The sequence below is a fragment of the Tachypleus tridentatus genome, chromosome 3 (assembly GCF_004210375.1).
Source record: "Tachypleus tridentatus isolate NWPU-2018 chromosome 3, ASM421037v1, whole genome shotgun sequence".
NCBI lineage: Eukaryota > Metazoa > Arthropoda > Merostomata > Xiphosura > Limulidae > Tachypleus > Tachypleus tridentatus.
This window is the reverse complement of record NC_134827.1, coordinates 13,445,870-13,467,116: the sequence shown is the minus strand read 5'-3', so window position 1 is coordinate 13,467,116 and position 21,247 is coordinate 13,445,870. Positions and strand designations below refer to the sequence as shown.

At 36.3% G+C, this 21,247-nt stretch overlaps 1 protein-coding gene across 4 annotated transcripts in view; it reads right to left on the bottom strand.

The window, feature by feature from the left end:
* LOC143246384 (uncharacterized) overlaps nt 1-21,247 on the bottom strand; it is a 69,202-nt gene that overhangs the window by 31,325 nt on the left and 16,630 nt on the right. For 2 of the 4 annotated variants that reach the window (XM_076492990.1, XM_076492988.1), the window contains exon 1: nt 6,177-6,500. The exons of 1 other annotated variant lie outside the window; for it this stretch is intronic. Coding sequence is in view for 1 of the 3 variants with exons in the window: in XM_076492988.1 (XP_076349103.1) it covers nt 6,177-6,241 (65 nt within the window). In the remaining 2 variants the exon portion in view is untranslated. Of the gene's footprint in view, nt 1-6,176; nt 6,501-21,247 lie in introns of those variants that run through there. One more of the 4 variants, XM_076492995.1, reaches the window with a different exon arrangement.

The following is a 21,247-nucleotide window of genomic DNA, read 5'->3' as shown; positions in this document are numbered from 1 at the left end:
AGCGCAGATAGCCCTCGTGCAGCTTTGCGCAAAATTCAAAACAAACAAACCAAACGCTAAAAGTGGACGTAGGAATAACTGATACGCCAAAAATCTACGTAGTGTTAAAAGAATATCGCAAAATAACTGCCATTAAAACAATCCGCTTAGTCACGAGCGTATAGAAGTGGATTTATTTTCAGATAAGAGGAAATAGGGATATTCTTATCATAAACATCTTTTTTTCGCTGATTTCACTAACTGCTCTTTTTTACCATAAAAATTTCACTAACAAATTTCATAAGACAGACACGATTGTTTAGTATTTTTTTATTCTACGAACCTTTTCATGGTTCTGTTTGAACAAGTGCATGTGGGTTTTACTTTAATGTCTAGTTAGTGAACGTGAACTATTACTATAAACACACACACTAGAGTCTCACAAGTTATCTATAATATAAAAGAAAGTTTCCTAAGGTGAAATATAAATCATTTTAAATTAAATTCAAGTGCAACAGACTGTCAAACAAATGCTTAATATTTGATGATAGATTGTTTTTTGTGAAACACAGAACGTTATGTCCCGAGTTAAATCCTTTATATTTTATTGAGCACAAATCTACACTATGGGCCGTTTGTGCTGTTCCCACCGCAATGATTGAAACACGATTTTTAGCGTTATAAGGTAATAAGGTAAAACCTTTTCACGCAATAAAATGTTCAATGATTTATTTAAATTTGTTTTTATCAGAATACACCAGTGCATGAGCCATGTTATATTTGTATGCCTAAAATTACAAACAAAAATTAACTTTATAACATCAAGTTGAAGCTATATACTAAAGTTTTAGCACTACTGCACAGCATTATCATGAAAATAATAACGACCTTATAGATCCCCAATATCATAAAACGTGTTGTTATTCATAAGCGTTGGTTGAATATGGAACAAAGATAAGTGCAACATGTCAAGGGAAAAAAATTATTTCTAAAAGTCTTCCTATTATTCGTATGCTGTTATTCATGTTTCTGGTGGCTTCTATTAAGAACGTTCATTGGTGGCTCTTTGTTAGCTTGTTCGTGTGATAATTCTAGTTGAAGATAAGTTAATCTAGCTTACTAAATATAACAGTATGAAATTTTGAATATCTCAATTATATAATAATTGATATACAATATAAGGTAATGGTAATATACAGTCACAAACCTTTTTTATTTAAACGCTGTTTTCTCGCGTCACCAGGAATCACGTTCCATTGGAGTCAAAACAAATAGGTTAAGGTCTTCGAAATTTATATGTGAATGTAAAACATTTATGAGCACCGTAACTGAATATTAATATAATTTCATAGTGTGATAATTATTTTAATACTTCATCCAATGTAATAGACCAAAATCGGTTTAATAAAAAATGATTATAGAATCTTCATAGGATGCACTATATTATGAGAACGAATCAAATATTTTATGTTTGAACAGTTTAATAATTGTCATGGAGCCTTCAAACATAGTGGAAAGTTTTTTGTAAATAAATAAATACAGAGGTAATGAATTAATGTTGTTGTTATTTTGTTTTTCTAGTTTACAAAAATAACATTTGAGTTTTTAAATTAAAATCATTTAAGTACATGAGAACTGAGAAGTATCTTATTTAGTTCATGCAATTTCCTGTAAACTTTTTTCATCATCTTGCACGTTGGTATAATTTTTTTCTAAGAGTATAACGCAAAATCACTGAATCATTTTTGCAATCTTGCAAATAAGGTATTGGTGTAAGCTATATTCTTTTTACCACTTCAGTTTTTATTTCTTTTGCTAGGGGGAGATGTAGCATGACGTAAAATTGATGATGCACGACAACTAGGTGTTTCTTACGTGTTGCGAATTGATGTGACGTCTCGAATTTTTTGAAAACAACATGATATGTGAAACGCGAGTTAGTTAATATGTGAATAATTTAGTCATACACTGATTTGTTTAGTTAATACTCAAGTTCTGTGCAGTATATATTTATTTAGTTTCTACATAGACACCAGGGGATATTTAAATACAATATGACATTTATTTGTGTGTTAGGCCTGTCAACGAACGTAGCCTGTAAAACGTTATCGAAGAAACACGAAGTCATCATAAATAATTTGTTCGAACTTTACATGACTTTAACCGATTATAAAGATATAAAGCCTTCCACAATAGAAACATTTACAAAAATAAATTTCGAATTATATTAATTTTCAGTTTTAACGTATACATTAAAGTAAATATTGTGAATCCTGCCTAAAATTCGCCATTCCTAAGAGTTAGTATTTTTTAATGTACCGATATTTTTTCATCTTTCATAAAGCTGTGATTACAATTTTATTGCTTTTGTAATTATTTATTACTTTGTGTTCCAAGTACGAAAGTCATCTTAGAGCTTTATAAATACATATGAAATGGTGTGTGGTAGAGTGCTTCTAATATAAGAAATATTAATGTCGGACAGGTTAGACAACACTACACTATATTCTGGTACTTCAGTAGTAACAGAAATTTTTTAACTTATGTATCGCCATAACAAATGAACTAAATCGTGGAAATAAACAGGTTTTTCGCGATACGCTTGTCTAACGGTAGAAGAAGAAACGTACGCTAGGATGAGTTCTTAAGTACAATGACCTAACGTAGTTTGTGTGTACATGCAAAACATATACGTGTAAAAATAATAATTATAAAGTAACATCCATGCTCATGGGTTCGAAAAATTGAAGTATCCGGTTTTGATACAGACAACGAGCCATGCAGAGGTCGCCCAAACTCTACGAAGGTGCTGCGCAACATTCTTCCTGCTCGTGTTCGACCTAGGCCTACTTTATATTCTATAATAACTGTATTTAGTATTCGTGTAAGCTTACATAATGTTGTGATTCCAATATTTTTTTACAACATGATATATGCAAAGTAGCTAATTCCTTTGTTGCTCGAGATATTGTAATGATGTGTTAATGGTACAATTCCGACGATAACCTTCAGCAGTACCCGTATCAAGAAGCAGTTGTAATTCACAATCTACGGCAGAGACTAAATATTTTCTTGCACCACCCTTTTCTTTCCTTAGTTTGTAAAGACGAATATTTATCACTTTAGTGCACAATGTCAGCTACGACGTATTTTTGGTTATATTAAATGTATGGAATACAATTTCAAAGTGTTGTATTCTAGTTTATTTATCATTAAAAGCAAAGTTGCACAACAAACTGTCTATGCTATTCCCAACGCAGCGATCGAACCCTAATATAAAACATGAACCACCAAGCTTATGTTATAGATACTGTACAAAAACAAAACCTGTCGCAACGAAAAAAAGTTACATATTTGAATAACTTGAAATTATTATCATTCAAATTCTCGTAATACATATACATATGTATTCTCTCGCTAAAGATCAATTCTTTGTTAAAACATGCAATTCTACGTGAACAAAGAAAGAAGAGTGACTTGTGAAAGGTTATCAGTGGTTTAATTAAAGGAGTAAGAACATTCCTTGCACTTACAGGGACAAAATTTTGTAGTCCGAAATGCAAGAACTCCTGAAAAGGAAATATAAGACCCGGCATGGCCAGGTGGGTTAAGGCGTTCGACTCGTAATCCGAGGGTCGCGGGTTTGAATCCACGTCGCACCAAACATGCTCGCACTTTCAGCCGGGGGGTGTTATAATGTGACGGTCAGTCCCACTATTCGTTAGTAAACGAGTAGCTCAAGAGTTCGCGGTGGGTGGTGATGACTAGCTGCCTTCCCTCTAGTCTTACACTGCTAAATTAGGAACGGCTAGCACAGATAGTCCTCGAGTAGCTTTGCGCGAAATTCCAAAACAAACAAAGATAATACGACGCGCGCTACCTTAGGAATTCTGAGCAGTCTTATTCAAAATCCTTATACTTCACTAACTTATTCCAATCTAAATTATGAAGAATCAACCTAAATAGGTTAATATAGAAAAATACACAAAATGCCGTATGTTGTTTGTTATTAAACACAAAGCTACAAAAATGGCAGTCTGTGTTCTGCCCATCACGTGTATCGAAACCCGGTTTCTAGTGGTATAAATCCGCAGGAAATGTCATGTGTAGAAAGGAATTTTTATTTAACTCTCCAAGTCAGGTTTTAAACATTTAGGCTGAATAAAGAATATTTAACCTTAAGCTACTTTCATATCAGTTGGTAAAAACAAAAAGAAAGTTTAAAAAATTATACCAATTAAGTCAATAATAGTGACGAACCAAGAAACTACACCACTATAAAATGCTGGTAAAGTTCTCTTTTTAACCGATAAAATCTATCAAGCTACGAGACTCCTCTACTGTCCCAAGCGAGACTCGTCATTGGCATTAACAGAGCTCAAACTTTTAACTTTCTGTAATTCGTTCCAAAATCCATAATGGCGAAGAAACAAATGTTCACGCTAGGTGTCATTTTTAATTGGTCAAAAAACTCATTTCATAACGCAAATATTTTCATATTTGAAGAATGTGAGAGGCTGTTTTGGATAATGGCTACAAAGCGATTTTAACAACTACTTAACCGCTTATAATTTTACGCTTGAACACATTTCCAGTTATTTCTACTCACTTAAGATAGTTTCAACTCGATAGAATAGCACTTCGTATGAAATGAAAACACTTTAAGTCTCCTTTTCATATTATTTTGTAATTTGTAAGATGTAAAAACTAATATAAGCTTATTAGGACAGTATACAAATGTGTTCATCTCAGGTTTATAATCATGTTTTGTGCCTATCACACACAACTTGTACCTATTAACACTTGAGAATGGCTTCTCTCTCTCTCGTTAAAAGTGAACCTTGTAAGTATAAATGGGGGGTAAGCCGAATATCTTTAATAACTTTAATGTCTTAAATAACTTGTGTTGGAGTAAGGTTATGTTAGCGGATAACTCTCGTTGATTATTTGTTTTGAGTGTTCACTCGCAAAGCTATAAAAGAGCTATCTCTAATAATGGTCCCTAACTTTGAACTGTTATACTGAAAGAAAGCAGCTTGTGAACAGCGTCCACCATCAATTATAGGGCTAATCTAACTGAACAGTGCAGTTCAACTGTCACTCTTATAACTCACCCACGGCCCAAGATGCAGAGCGCGGTTTTTATTTTAATGTTTTTAGTGGTAAAGGGACACACACCATGAATATTCGGTCCACAGTACGGAACTCTAACCTTAATTCACGTCCAATATAATACACTTTGAAAACTTACTATTAAATTACTGCTATATCTATATTTAGCTAGGCAGCGGTTACAGAATTTATTATGATCCTCAAATATAAAACTAATTTGCTTCTAGTTACGAAGTTCTACATGTTTATCTGCCGTATTATGAAGGTACTGATTTGACTGAGGCACGCAACAAGGATTGGAAAACTTTCAGTACAGGCCTTGCATGGCCAGGGGGTTAGGGCGCTCGACTCGCAATCTGAGGGTCGCGCATTCGAATCCCATCACACCAAACATGCTCGCACATTCAGCCGTGATGGCGTTATAATGTGACGGTCAATCCTACTATTCGTTGGTAAAGCGTTGGCGGTGGGTGGTGACAACTAGTTGCTTTCCCTCTGGTCTTACACTGTTAAATTATGGACGGCTAGTGCAGATAGCCCTCGTGTAGCTTTGTGTGAAATTAAAAAATAAAACAGCGAAACTTTCAATACACCAGTTTCCAAGTGATATATGTCGGTTAATCAGTGTTTTTGATACATATTATAATGGTTACTGGGCGAATATCTAAAAGGAGGTACATCTGTCATTGCTTTAAAATACTATTAAAAATAAGTGTCCGTATATCTAAATATCAATTTTCCTAGTAGGTATTTTACAGCACAAAATTTAAGTTTGTGGCTAAATGGAAGGCTCGAGTCCCCTGTTCATTACCCGCATGATTTGACTCTAGGTTAATAATCAATTCAAAATACGTTTTTATACCCACACACACATATATATAAAATAAAGTTTGATAGTTAAAATTATACTTTCGCTGAAATTTTACTTAACTTCAAATCAAATTGACCGAAACTTATGAACGAAAGAAAAACTTCGTTATTACAAACTATCGTAATTCTTAGAGCACATATTCTGCGCTTATTTTTTTAGATTTATTTCTGCTTGGCCGTCAGTAGGTTAGTAATAAAACGCTAATTTTAATTACCTTTGGATCAGGAGTGAAGAGGAACTGTACACAACGCTCCGCAAACAGGCATTCCCCATTATCATCTGATCCTCAGACGTTGTATTTATTGGAACTAATATCCCAACATGAAGTCATTTGGCATTAAATAATTCACGACTATTTAATCGCAGAAATACAAGGTATATTCCTTGCATGTGCACCTCACCTGTAGCCAACATAACTGAATTTTAACATGTAAGTCAGCGATTTCTGTACACACCTTCGCGTTTGTATTATGTAGAGTTGTATCTAGAAATCCCTTTGCGCAACTAAACATTTGCGAACATCTACCGTAAACCATACGGCGTTTTGAAATACTTTAAACACCTGGCGTTACCAACAGCAGTTGCACGAGTTTGCGCGTTGGCACTGTGCCTCAAGGTACAGACTTCGTGTTTTTGTTTTCTTCTTTCTGAAAAGTTACTACGTTCAAAAGCTGGTAGAATATGAATGACTCAGCAAGGTCGAACTCTACGTTGGTTAGTATGTGTGCTAGATGCCAGAATAGAGCTACTTTGCCAAACAGAGAGGAATAGTCATAACGATAACGACTCGACTTGGCAAACAGAATTTTTGTCGAGATCGTTGAAGTAGAACGATCAGCTGTAGATGAAAGAAATAAAGCGTGGAAAGTGTGGAGGTCTCAGTATCACTTAAACCGGGCAGCCCGTGAACCGCAGTGGCGCGTCACATCTGTGTGTTGACCCGTGTCTCGTTTAGAAGACGCGACCACAAAAACGCGTTTAGATCGACCGACCTTCCACGGCTCTTTATAACCCCTGAATTCCCTTTTATATTTTCTTTTATAAGCTTGATGTTTCTGTACAAACTCTGTTTTAATATGTGCAGTTGTCTGTGGACGAATTGTGTAACTCGAATAACTCAGATTTTTAATGCAATCTCTTAAGCACTATTTGAGCTACAAAGAGTGTTTGCTTTTAATTGAATTTATTGGAATAATCATAGCATTGGTACAAAAAAAAACTTTCTTTATATACCTGTTACTGTACATTATACGGTTAAAAAAAACATGGTGACTTTTCAAGTTTGGTATTCACTTCAGGATTATGAAAAAGTAAACTGATTTCTGATACAAACTCCGCAGAGTCAAACTCATAAAAACGCCTTGTTTACTTCTTCACTGTAAAAAAACAAACGATTAAGATTTAGTTTTGTTTGTTTCTGAATTTCACGCAAAGCTACACGAGGGCTATCTGCGCTAGCCTTCCGTAATTTAGTAGTGTAAGACTAGAGGGAAGGCAGTTAGTCGTCACCACCTACTGCCAACTCTTGGGCTACTCTTTTACCAACGAATAGTGGGATTTACTGTCACATTATAACGCCTCACGGCTGAAAGGGCGAGCATGTTTGGTGTGACGGGGATTCGAACCCGCGACCCTCGTATTACGAGTCGAGCGCCTTAACCACCTGACCATGCCAGGCCTGATTAAGAACTTAACGTCAATTTCTACAGTACAGTTATCTAATCCTAAACCCTCATAAAGCAACACTTACACTGACAGTATAAAAACTCTTTCTGTGCAGTTAATATAAATTAATAAAAACCATGTAATATCCGTATAAGTATTTGAATGTAGCTGTGCTATGGCTCTTCCTTGTGTATGGGTGGGTGGGGGAACAGGTGCTTAATTTCTAACTACAGTTTTCGCATAGTTATTATGAGAAATGGTGTATCCATTACCTGTTGTGAATAGAATGTTGTTTACGATGTCGTGTTTGTATGCCATTTTTTGTGAATATACCTTTCAAAGGCTTTCTTTTTTAAAGGAAATTGGAAGTGGCTTAGTAGCATAAAAATATATCAGAATTCACAAAAAAATATTTACGTTTGTTAATTACTTACAATTTTATAAAATCATTAGTGTAATAAGTGAACAAATCTTGGGCACTTAATTTTGTTTGTCATTAAGCACATAGCTACACAGTGGACTATCTGCGCTTTACCAACTATGGATATCGAAGTCCGATGTTTGGTATCGTGAGCCTTCAGACTTAGAAATACTAAATTTGTTTTTCGGATATTCGCACAAAGTTACGCGAATGCCACGTGCGCTGACCTTTCCTAATTTTGAACTGATAGACTATAACGTAACAAACTAGTAAACATCATCAGCCGGCATCGTTTGAACTACTCTTGTTAGACCGAATAGTAGCATTTGACTGTCTCCCTTATAGCGCATGTACAGGTTCAAAGTGAATAGTTGTATTTAAAACAAATAAACAAAAACAAACACTTGTAAGTGGACGCGACCATTCTGTAGCTTTAACTTCATCTTTTCAACTGAAAAATTGTTGATTGTTTATAACAAATTTGACACTGGTAACTATTTGGCATATTTTAAATTTAATTATTATATTAATCTGATGGAAATCGTATTTGTTGTTAAACATTGATGGAAACAAGCTTTACAGTCTGGGTTTATTAAAGGAAAAACCAGTTACGTTGAGAGTGGACGAGACGTAACATGGTAATACGAATAACTTCTAGATGGTTCTTGGAATCTTGAAAACGTGCTGTGATAAGATTCTTATAACTTAAAACTGTCGACTTCCTTTAACGCTCAACTTAACGCCTTTGAAAAGTCATAACATAGTATGCAGTATCATTTCTACTAAATCATATTCCGTGTTTTTTATAAAGCACGAGTTTCCAAAAATGTCAGATAAGTAATATGTTTTTTTTTATCCCAAGATAATGTGGCAAAAACCGAACAAAGTCTCGTTATTAAAAGGATAACCTGTGTAATTACAGGTGTGTTATGCATGTATGACACTTTTCAAAGGAATGTACACTTTAAGATACCGATCTGAAGAGCTGGAAAAATGAGGGCTGAAGTCCCTAGCATGTCTAACGTTATAACTCTTTGTAAGAGTATCACGTGATTCCACATTTCCTAACAATAAGACGTTTTACTATATACAAACTGGGTGTCCTCTAAATAAGTCATCTTCGTACATTTATGAACTTTCTTTTACATTGGCATTATCTTAAACTTGGACATTTTAGTCCACGCTCAATCCAGTAAAAACCTTTGAATCATGCCTTAAAATTGCTGTGTCAATATATGTGCAAAGTAATGCAGAGTAGGGAAAACCTAGCCCGTGTTGTATATAAACAGATCCAGTTCGAACGAACTGAAAATTAGTTGACGCGTTCATGAATCATTACAATGTTTGGTGATGAACATAGCGCTTTGGTGTAAACAAGTTTATTGTTACAAATTATATGTGTTTATTCTTTATATCATCTCTTCACGGATTTTTAAAGATTAATTTTGGGTGTTCATACAAACGGTTTTTCGTTCATATTTAAACAGAAAAAAAATCATTTTTGTTAACATATACTAGAATTTAATATTATTTTTCTCTCGAAAGTTTTCCTATGTGCTATGTCCACCGCTAGGAATCGAACCCCGCGTTTTAGCGTTGTACGTCCGTAGGCTTACTGCTCTGCAGGAACTTTATGCAATGGTCATCACCAAAGTCATTACAACGTGAATTATTTGTGTTTAATCAAATGCCTGAATAACATTTGAATAGATCGAGATTTAGGTAATTCAAGTAATAAAATAAATTTAAAGCTTTTTACTATAGTTTTCGAAGATGAGCGAAAAAGTGATATATTTAAAAGGAGCAGGCAGACAATAATATATATTGAAACAAGAAAAAAAAATGGTTAAAATCACCTGCATTTTTGTACGACAACAGATGTCTCCCGAGTTTGGTAATAATTATTTTTGTTCGCCAGGTGGGAAATAAGAATATAAACTACTACTGTACATCACTTGTGTAAGCAAAGTATTAGAAGCAAAAGGTAAAATAGCACTAGACCCTTTAAAAATATAAAACAACTTTTACCATTTTAAAGTTTTAAAGGTGTATTTTAAAGATTCAAACTTTAACCACATTTAAAATATCAAATTAAAACAATAAGATAGTTGTATCACTTATTTACGTTTTTGATTTTGCTTAATCGTTTAGAGCAAATTATTTCTAACTTATTTATGTATTTAATTATAAGTAATCAACATGGAAATAACAGACGTTTCTAATGATGAAAGAAACATGGCCATGACGTCAGTTAATCGTCATTTAGTATCACCGCAAAAATCACTCACTAATTGTTGTTTATTAGCATGACCTTTGACACAAGGACACAAATTACAGTTGCATTATAGTGCATTTTTCCACCAAAATATTTATAGTTCAATGATAAAAGTTTAAGGTATCTTAAGTGATCAGACAGACGCAAACAAAACTAGGATTACTTATTTGTTCCAAAATTTTGCGAAAAACTATGCAACAACAATCTGTACATAATTATCACTAACTTTGAACTGATGGATTTACAGGAAGCTAACAGCCACTGCCATCCCTTGAAATAATCCTCTTTGTTCGAATAATGAATTTCACCATCATGTTTATGGTGTACCCCCGTCTCCAAAGGCAATAAGACGTAAAACATGAACCCTTGGACTCACAAAGCTCGGTGAAGCATTTTCTAATAACAGTGGCGGGGCCAAGGAGGGTGGGGGGGCTTTTGGGGGCTCAAGCCCCCAAATGAGCCAAGCCCCCCCTCAGCCCCCAATATTGTTACCTACATATATTCATAAAGGCCCGGCATGGCCAAGCGTGTTAAGGCGTGCGACTCGTAATCTGAGGGTCGCGGGTTCGCTTCCCCGTCGCGCCAAACATGCTCGCCCTTTCATCCGTGGGGGCGTTATAATGTGACGGTCAATTCCACTATTCGTTTGTAAAAAGAGTAGCCCAAAAGTTGGCGGTGGGTGGTGATGACTAGCTGTCTTTCCTCTAGTCTTACACTGCTAAATTAAGGACGGCTAGCACAGATAGCCCTCGAGTAGCTTTGTGCGAAATTCAAAAACAAACAGACAAACAAACAATATTCATAAAATATGGAAAATACAATCGTCGTTGTTGCTTAACAATTAACATCAAAGAGACATAGATCTGAAGAACACAACGTCTTCATTAAGACGGAAGTATGTGTCATGCGTCCCATAGTAACGTACTGAATGCACTGAAACTCATGCGCTGTATTGCCGCTCCCTGTGTAATTCCATTCTATCTTGAGCTTTGACGAAGATTAGACAACCACGTTGATTTCAAGTTGCAACAGATCATTAGGGATTTTACTTGATAAACCAAAGGTTTCACAGGTATTAACCCATTAATTTTATTTATCTTTTATTGAAAAGTAAAACATAGCATGCATGTATAAGTGTATTTTGTATATGTCAAAACTATGAAGTATTTATATGTATTGTGTATCAGCCATCCAAAATTGTACTGATGATTGTGGCATACACTTAAAATTGTGACTTACAATCCAATTAATTTATACTTATGATTAGATAATAACCTTACATGTTAACTGACCAAATAATATTTCTAAACAATTCTAGAATGAATTTTGAAATTGTCATTGGACTATTTAGAAGTGCCTAATTTAATGTAATGTAGTAGTTTACATTATCGTAAGAGGTGCTTGTCACACTTATGATAATAAGAACAATATCACAATCACAGTTTGGCCTGTATGAACAATGTGAACTTATGAAGAAATCAACCTTTCTGTGAAGGTCAACAGACATTTTGTTTTGGTGCTACTATGACCATTCAATATCCAGGCCGTGGGGTTGCTTTGTTCGAGCGCGCGATTCCCGCTTCGAACGCCTTAAACGTATGATCACCGAGCCACTGACCATGGTGCACGCTCTGCGTACGGCTAACGATCGGCTCAGATCCATGATCCACGCCCCCCTCGCTCACTCCCATTAGCTGCCCACAGTTTTACAACATTCCCTAATAAAGCTGTGTTTGTGTTCCCTAATTAACCCTGTAATTTTACATTATCACTACCCTCTAATTAAGTACTTGTGCTATATGGTTAAAGATAAACACTTTCTCTAACAGTATTTCACGGATATGTTCTGGATGCCAGGAGACACACCTTCTATTCCATCATAGACAGGATGCTCAACGAGCTGAATAGAAGATTCTCCTCTGATGCCTTAAGTGTTCTGATGGGTGCAATTGCATTGAATCCCAAACACTCCACATTTCTGGACGAGCAAGCACTCTTAGGAATGGCAGCAAACTATGATGTAGCAGAGGATGACCTCACAGTGGAAGTCCACCAGTTGAACCGTCTAATTGTCAGGAAGAAAGACAAGGGGCAGGAAGTATCCACATCATTGGAGCTTACAACCATGCTGGAGCTATACAAGGATGCCTTCATGGATCTCCACAAACGTGTATGTATCGCTGTGACCCTGCCTGTCACTTCAGCTGCCTGTGAGAGAAGTTTCTCATTTCTGAAGCTTCTCAAGACATACTTGCACAACAGCAGTAATAACAACCACACCAGCAACCTTGCTGTCATATCAGTAAACTCCAGGAGGGCAAAACAACTTCATACTGTTAAAGATACATTTGCTGCCAATCACCAGAACAGGCGCATTGTTTTGAAGTAATATTAACTATAAACACAACATGATGAAAGATAGTTAGTCTGATAGTGACCTTACTTTTCCTCAGAGTATATTAACTTCACATGGGATAATTCGTTTCTGTTATGTAAACTATGTCTTTATGTTATATTTCTTTTGATTTGTAGCTTTACTCTTAATGGTATATTAAATGTTCAATCTAAGCTAATCTTGATTTTCTTTATTATTATATATTACCTTGGGTGGAATTTAGGTGAGCTTCCTCTTTTACATATATGCATATTTTCATAAACAGATTATTTATAATTTGTAATAATGAATTATTAATCAGAGTATGAGTTTCCAATGAAAACTGAATTGAAAACGCAGTTCAAAATAGCACACCTTTCTGAAATGTACCTTAGTATTTACATTATTATAATTTACCATCTATACTTCATATTGATGGCATTTTGGGAAGCCCCTCCACAGTTTATCTCAGCACCCCCTCAGCCCACACAACGAAAATATCCTCCTGGCGCCGCCACTGTCTAATAATTATCCTTTGTCGGAGTTAAGAACGTTAGAAATATACATTTCAACATATATAGAAGCTTTAATATCAGAATTTACTTTCACTGTCTGTAATTACTTCTTTTTCACTTATTATTGGACAAATACTATCGTTGTGTGTGTTCTTCTTACAGCAAAGCCACATCGTGCTATCTGCTGAATCCATCGCGGGGAATCGAGCCCCTGATTTTAGCGTTGTAAATCCGTAAATACTATCAAAGTATGTTAGATAGGTGGTTGGTGAATACGAAAATAATATGAAAAACATAACTCAAGTATCCAGAAAGTTGGTTTATAAGAAGATTTCAAAGGATGTGAAAAACATAACTCAAGTATCCAGAAAGTTGGTTTATAAGAAGATTTCAAAGGATGTGAAAAAACAAAATTTGACCAGAAAATCTAAGAAATACTGAAAGAGCTTAAGCTTAAACTCATATATAGATACAAAACGAGCATGCGCAAACTGAAGAAACCTTGAAAGGGATACAAGAAAAAGTTGGTGATGTGAAAAAGTCTTTTGAAACAAAGAATTCGAGCTTCGAAACTGGTATTGAAATTACAATTACCACCTATTCTATGGCGTAACTAGCTGTTGATATTTAAAATGTTCAGTTATTTGAAGTATATGATAAAGGTCGTAACATTAAAACAAAACAGTTACAGCGAGGCCTACCAATTATGTTTGTTTGTTTTGAATTTCGCGCAAAGCTACTCGAGTGCTAGCCGTCCCTAATTTAGCAGTGTAAGACTAGAGGGAAGGCAGCTAGTCATCACCACCCACCGCCAACTCTTGGGCTACTCTTTTACCAATGAATAGTGGGATTGACCGTTACATTATAACGCCCCCAAGGGCGAGCGTGTTTGGTGCGACCGGGATTCGAATCCGCGACCCTCGGATTACGAGTCGAACGCCTTAACCCACCTGGCCATGCCGGGCCCAATTATGTTTAGCCCATATTGTCAACCGTTCATCTTGTAAGATTAGCGAAAGTAGTTTGTCTTGTCCAGGTCTCCACCAAATTTATTTAAGGGAAGAGTCCAAATTCTGTTAACCACACTTTATGAACTGACGTCATTTTCTTTATTAATACTTAGCCTTGAACCTTACATATCTGAAAAAAAAAAAAAAGGCAATCAGAAAAACAGTAATCACCATGTAAAAACTTTGGAAAATAAACAAAAGCATATTTAATATAAAAACTAAATTATACGTTGAGAAATTTGCAGCTTTCTATCAAGATTAGTGTCTTCGAATACATTATGAAAACCACGTTTTTTATGTTATTTTTTATCCATCGGCGTCTTCCATAATATTTTGAACGCCTAGTTATCATTTCCCATAAGAACTGTAATCACTCTCAGAAAATCATTAGCGGAAACTTGCCATCAAAATCATCCGTGTAAAAAAAATTTAAAACTTTTCTTAAAACTATTCTATGCTTAATTTAACTTATGAAACAATCTCCGTATAAGGTTTTGATTAGAATGTTACTATTAAAGAAACTAAAGTCAGCAGTGCTATAGTTGAAGCTAATTCACTTTAGAGAGCAATTACACTTATTTATTTTCTGGTATCTTACGATTTAGTATATTCAAAGCATTACAGATTTAAGTTTGCGTGTGTTGGTATGGAAAGTTAAGGTTGTTGTACAGATGGCCTGGCGCGTCAGGCGTGCGACTCGTAATCCGCGGGTTCGCGCCCGCGTCGCGCCAAACATGCTCGCCCTCCCAGCCGTGGGGGCGTTATAATGTGACGGTCAGTCCGTTGACCGCCAATTATGAGTAGCCCAAGAGTTGGCGGTGGGTGGTTATGACTAGCTGCCTTCCCTCTAGTCTTACACTGCTAAATTAGGGACGGCTAGCACAGATAGCCCTTGAGTAGCTTTGTGCGAAATTCCAAAACAAACAAACAAACTTGTTATACAAGTTACTTTTTTTCTGGATTTGGGTCAGCGGTAACTTAAAGGACATACATTGCAAAAATCTGGGGTTCAATTCCATACTATGCATTAAAAGACAACAATTCCGGGTTAACTTTCGATCTCAATTTGTAGCGAAACCTTCATTCACTTGGTGAGTTATACCATGGGACCGTAAGAACATTAAACTCAGAGTAACTACAATGCCATATACTTTAAAACATAGATATTCTTTGTCTTTAAAATATAACGAATGCATTTTTGATAGACTGTTTAGGCAGAACATTCATGATGTATACATCGGAATAAATGGAAATTGGCTGTTGCAGATGACTCGGCGTGGCCAGGTGGTTAGGGCGCTCGACTCGTAATCTGAAGGTCGCGCGTTCGTATCCCGTTACACCAAACATGCTCGCACTTTCAGCCGGGGGGGCGTTATAATGTTACAGTTAATCCCACAATTCGTTGGTAAAAGAGAAGCCCAATAGTAGGCAGTGGGTGGTGATGACTAGCTGCCTTCCCTCCAGTTTTACACTGCTAAATTAGGGAAGGGGCCTGGCATGGCCTATCGCGTAAGGCGTGCGACTCGTAATCCGAGGGTCGCGGGTTCGCACCAAACATGCTCGCCCTCCCAGCCGTGGGGGCGTTATAATGTGACGGTCAATCCCACTATTCGTTGGTAAAAGAGTAGCTCACGAGTTGGCGGTGGGCTGTCTTCCCTCTAGTCTTACACTGCTAAATTAGGGACGGCTCGGTGCAGTGGGCTAACAACCTGCTCACTTAAATACTTGTTGAAGAATCCGCAAGCGATTGCGGCCCTATGTTCCTAGATGGAATCTAATGGTGATAACTAAATTAGGGAAGGCTAGCGCAGATAGCTCTCATGTAGCTTTGCGCGAAATTCAAAACACATACAAACTCTTTCAACTTCAATGAATTTTACCGAAAGCAACACATTCCGTAGACCAACCACCGTATTTGAAAAATAAAATTGTCTTAACTGAAGACAGCTTCTACCTTACTTAAATCTACATTTGTGTCTCCGTAATTTTCATTCTTAAGTATGAAACACGTTGATACATCAACGTCATCAATTCTTTTTACAATCTTAAACATTTCAATCAGATTCCCTCTAACTCTTCTATTTTCAAGAGAAAACAACTTTAAGGACCTTAATCTCTTCTCATGTGACAACCCTTCCATTCCAGGCGCCATTTTAGTAACCATCCTTTGCTTCAAATGTGGCCTAACCAGTTATTTATACAATGAAACTATAACACACGTAGACTTGTATCCAATATCTGTCTAGATGCAACCTAAAATCTCATTTGCCCTACCACTAGCAACAGTGCTTGTATGGCTTAAGAGACTAGTACACCAAGATCCTTTTCTTTCATTACACTGTTAAGGTTAATCCCATCCACCTGCATTATCTTGTATTCATCATAATTAAAACCTATACGTCATTTATTAAATAAATACGTCATTCGCCGTTCGACTCCTTGCGGTAGACTATACATGGAATAGGAAGAGCAGAAACGTTCGTCATTTTGTCCTTGTAAACACTTTACAAGGAACTTCTTAAGTAAAGTTTGTTGATCTCTTTTCTCACTGGGAAATTGTTGAATCAAAAAGGGCACTGCACTTGTTCGAGGTTCATGATGAAGGACGCTATTTCCCATAACCGGTTGAGTCCAGTGGAGGCGAAGGGGAAAAAGAACATATTCGACTTTTTCGTATTCACCAAAGAAATGATCGAAAGACAGAAAAATTGTACGAAATCATTTTCATTGATATGTTACTAATTGAAAATATGGGCCCAGCATGGCCAGGGGGGTAAAGACGTTCTACTAGTAATCTGAGGGTCGCGGGTTCGAATCCCCGTAATGTGACAGTCAATCCCACTATTCGTTGGTAAAAGAGTAGCCCAAGAGTTGGCGATGGGTGGTGATGAATAGCTGCCTTCCCTTTAGTCTTACACTACTAAATTAGGAACGGCTAGCACAGATAGCCCTCAAGTAGTCTTGTGCAAAATTCAAAACAAAAAAGAACAAACAAGGCATAATATAAATTAAATATATAATTATTGTTCCAGATATGAAAGAAATAAGATTTTGTAGCTTATTTGTATATATACAAACCTGCACTGAGACCTCTTGAGGATCGGACCCGAATTTAGCTTTATAAACGTGTGTGTAAGGGGGGGGGGAGTTTTCTTATAGCAAAGCTACATAAGGCTATCTGCTGTGGCCACCAAGGGGAATCGAATCTTCGATTTTAGCGTTGTAAGTTCAAAGCTATAATCTTGTCCTCCACTGAAGGACTGCATTATATGACATAACACTTATCATTGAATCATCAGGACACTAGATGATATGGTAATGTATCATAAATTAGTCTCAAAGCTTAGAGCGTTTTACGTGTAAAAAATAGTTCAAGTAATTATTAACATGAAATATAGTCTAGTCAGTGGCACCTGCCCCAAAGTGGCGCAGTGGTATGTTTCGGAACTTATACTGCTAAAAAACGTGTTTCGATATACCCGTGGTGGGCATAACATATTTAGTATTTTGTGTAGCTTTGTGCACGATATTAAAACAAGCAGAATCACTCGGTGCCACAAGGGCTCTTTATCCGGTTCTTTGAACATAAATGACTCTCACTTTTATAATGCGCCCACAGATGAAACTGTAGAACGCATTAGCATCTAGACCTTTCGAACCAGTGGAAGAATCACATGCTTATATAAACAAATCCACAGCCAAGTAGCGAGTGCGAAAGTCTCAGTATACAATTGTTTTTGTAACACTGTATACATGCGGAAATAGCATTTTCATACTTATCTGGAGAAATTTACTATAAATATTTATTCGCAGGGATTATAAACGAACCATTACATAGTTGGGATTTTTTTTCGTCTCTTAGCACTAAAGTTACACACGAATCATAATTGAGTTCTACTTTAAACTAATAAGACTTCTCCACGCACGCACACACGCACTTTCAAACATGACTATAGGCATGTAGAGAGTTTGACAAACCTAGATATCTTAGAGCACTTTGACAAAACCAGACATTTTAGTTAGAGCGTTTAACTTTCACCAATTTCAAAAGTGTGAGGAGGGCAATTTTGTTACAGATGTCTTCATGTGAGGAGCTTTAGCTCCACATACCACACAATTTAACATTCGGATATCATGCTGACTGGCAATATTTTCTGGGCGAGTAGATAATTGGTATGAGGTAGTAATGTGATGACCTTCCTGTCTCTGTCATCCTTTGCTGGCATATAATTAAATCATCTGGTATGCGAAGAGTGCACCTGCACTCACCAGTGTTGATAATTTTATTTCGACTAAAACTGTTTTTGTAATAGATGAGTGCATCTATAAATACAAGGTTTTTAATCATCCACATTTTTGAAATAACACAAACAGGAATGTCACGTTGCATTACCTAAAAAACAAACATATTTCTAATTTAACTTTCCTCGCTGGGAAGTTTTACTAGCACTTTTTTGTTTAAATCGCAAAGCTGTATACTAGACTATCGGTGCTGTATTCATAAAAGGGATCAAACTCCAAATTTTAGCATTACAAGCTCTTAATCTTACTGGCGAGGTACTGACAGGAGAGCACTTCACTAGAGAAACTATTAAATAATATAACGGTCAACATTAGTGTCTCATATGTGCGCTACTTGTTGAGGTTCCGCATGTTGTTGTTTTTTTATCTGCTAATGTTTTACTCGCCCTTAGAGGAAAATTGTTGGCCTATCATGGTTTGGTGATTAGAGTGCAAGACGCAGGATTGAAATTCGTCGACTAATACGCATGTCCTTTTCAGTCCTGTGGTCGTTATTATGCAACAATCAACTACTCCCACTTTTCTTTGTTAAAGAATAGATAAAGAGCTGGCGGAAGGTGGTGTTGACTGGCTACTTTCCGTCTAGTGTATTATTTCAAAATTAAGGCCAACGGGAGGGTCTCAAATTTTGTAATTTTGTAAGGGGCCCTCTGACTGAACTTAAATATTCCTTAACTATATTTAACTTAGTTATGAACTGCAATTTGAGCAACAGAAAATCACGAGCAATGGTTTCATAATTCACAAAATATTAATTATGATATTCATAATAAATGCAAAGTAATGACAACATTTTTTTTGTTAAGTGGTCGAGCACTTATGTAAAAAAATCACCGGTGCTTGTTTGTTTTTTTAATTTTGCGTAAAGCTACACGAGGGCTATCTGCGCTAGCCGTCCTTAATTTAGCAGTGTAATACTAGAGGGAAGGCAGCTAGTCATCACCACCCACCGCCAACTCTTGAGCTACTCTTTCACATTATAACGCACCCAAGGCTGAAAACGCAAGCTTGTTTGGTGTGAAGAGAATTTGAATCAGCGACCCTCAGATTACAAGTGGAACGCCCTGATCACCTGAACATAATAAAATAAAAAACTGAAAGTATAAAAATTGATGGGTTAAGGGAATTTACTCGATCTTTTTTAGAATTTAGATAATAGAAAGTTCTGTTTGAAAAAGTTGTATACAGAATAATTTCGACTATCTCTCTACAGGTTGTCTACATGTCAGATATAGCGATGCGAGTCACTAAAATAACAGTTACTTTTAGGTACGTGTTCCTTATTATCGGGCCCGGCATAGTCAGGTGGTTAAGACACTCGACTCGTAATCCGAGAGTCAGGGGGTTCGAATCAATGTCGCACCAAACATGCTCGCCCTTTCAGCCGTGGGGGCGTTATATGTGACGATCAATCCCACTATTCGTTTGTAAAAGAGTAGCCCAAGAGTTGGCGGTGGGCGGCGATGACTAGCTGTCTTCCCTCTAGTCTTACACTACTAAATTAGGTATGGCTAGCGCAGATAGCCCTCGTGAAGCTTTGAGCGAAATTCAAAACAAAGCAAATCCTACGTGTTAAGTGGCACAAAAAGTCAAAATCAACCTATTCCATTCCACCTGGCCTTTCGCAAGTTTTTTGTATCTTTCTCTTCTTATACATATATTTTTTCTTTCTCTTAATCTCGTTTTCTGTCTTCCATGGATTCCTTTCAGTTCTGTGATTACACCATCTTCATCTTGATTATTTTATACACCAATCCAATCCTACTTGTTCAGTTATTTTTAATAGAATTAACACTGAATATTCTGGTTGGCCAATTTAACGCTGCTGGTTTTCTGAAGGTGTGAATTATGGGAACGTTGTTATTGGGTGTCTTAGTTTTTAAGTTCTCTGCAGTTGCCCACGGTCTCCATTTGATTTTATACATAAGCTCGTACACGTGTGTCACCTCTATTTGATGTTGTGCTAATATAAATCAGTTTTGAATACGTATGTTTATTCACAGAATTACTGTTTTCGAAGAGCACATGATCCGAACCTGTAAAATATGTTGTATTATTTAATTACACTGCACGCGTAGTATCAATATATAAATTATAATACAACATTGCTATGAACGTTGTTACAACAAAAGGTTAGTTGTGTTAACAAGTTCAAATGTTACGCTTAGTTCATTCTTCTTGGAAACGAAAAACGTTTAAATCTCCTGACAAACTGTAAACTGATAATTAAGATTCTCGAAGTAAACAAATTCATCTTTGTTCTACCATTACTCAAAGGAAGGGTACGCAACCCTTGAACAATCTAAACATTTGAAGAGTGAGGATAATTCTATGGCGTAGAACTCTGTGCTTACTGCAAGTCACATTTTTAATACGTCATTAGGGTCCAAACCCTGGCTATAGATAACAAAAAACGCATCACGGCTTTAGTCAATTTTATCGATATTAAACGTCAAAGTAATACAGCTATAGTAAACAAACATTGAACAAATGACACCAAAGTCAGATTGACTAAAACTATACAATATTTAGCTTATTTATTGAGTTATGTTTTATCTAGTTTTTAGCGAGCTGCTATGTAATAAGTGTTAACTTGCTGTTACGCACAAAGCTACAGAATGAGCTATTTTACACTCTATCCATCGTGAATATTTGAACTCCATATTTAGAACTATAAGCTTTTAGGTTTACCGCAATTAATAACCGATCGCTTTCAGATGTGA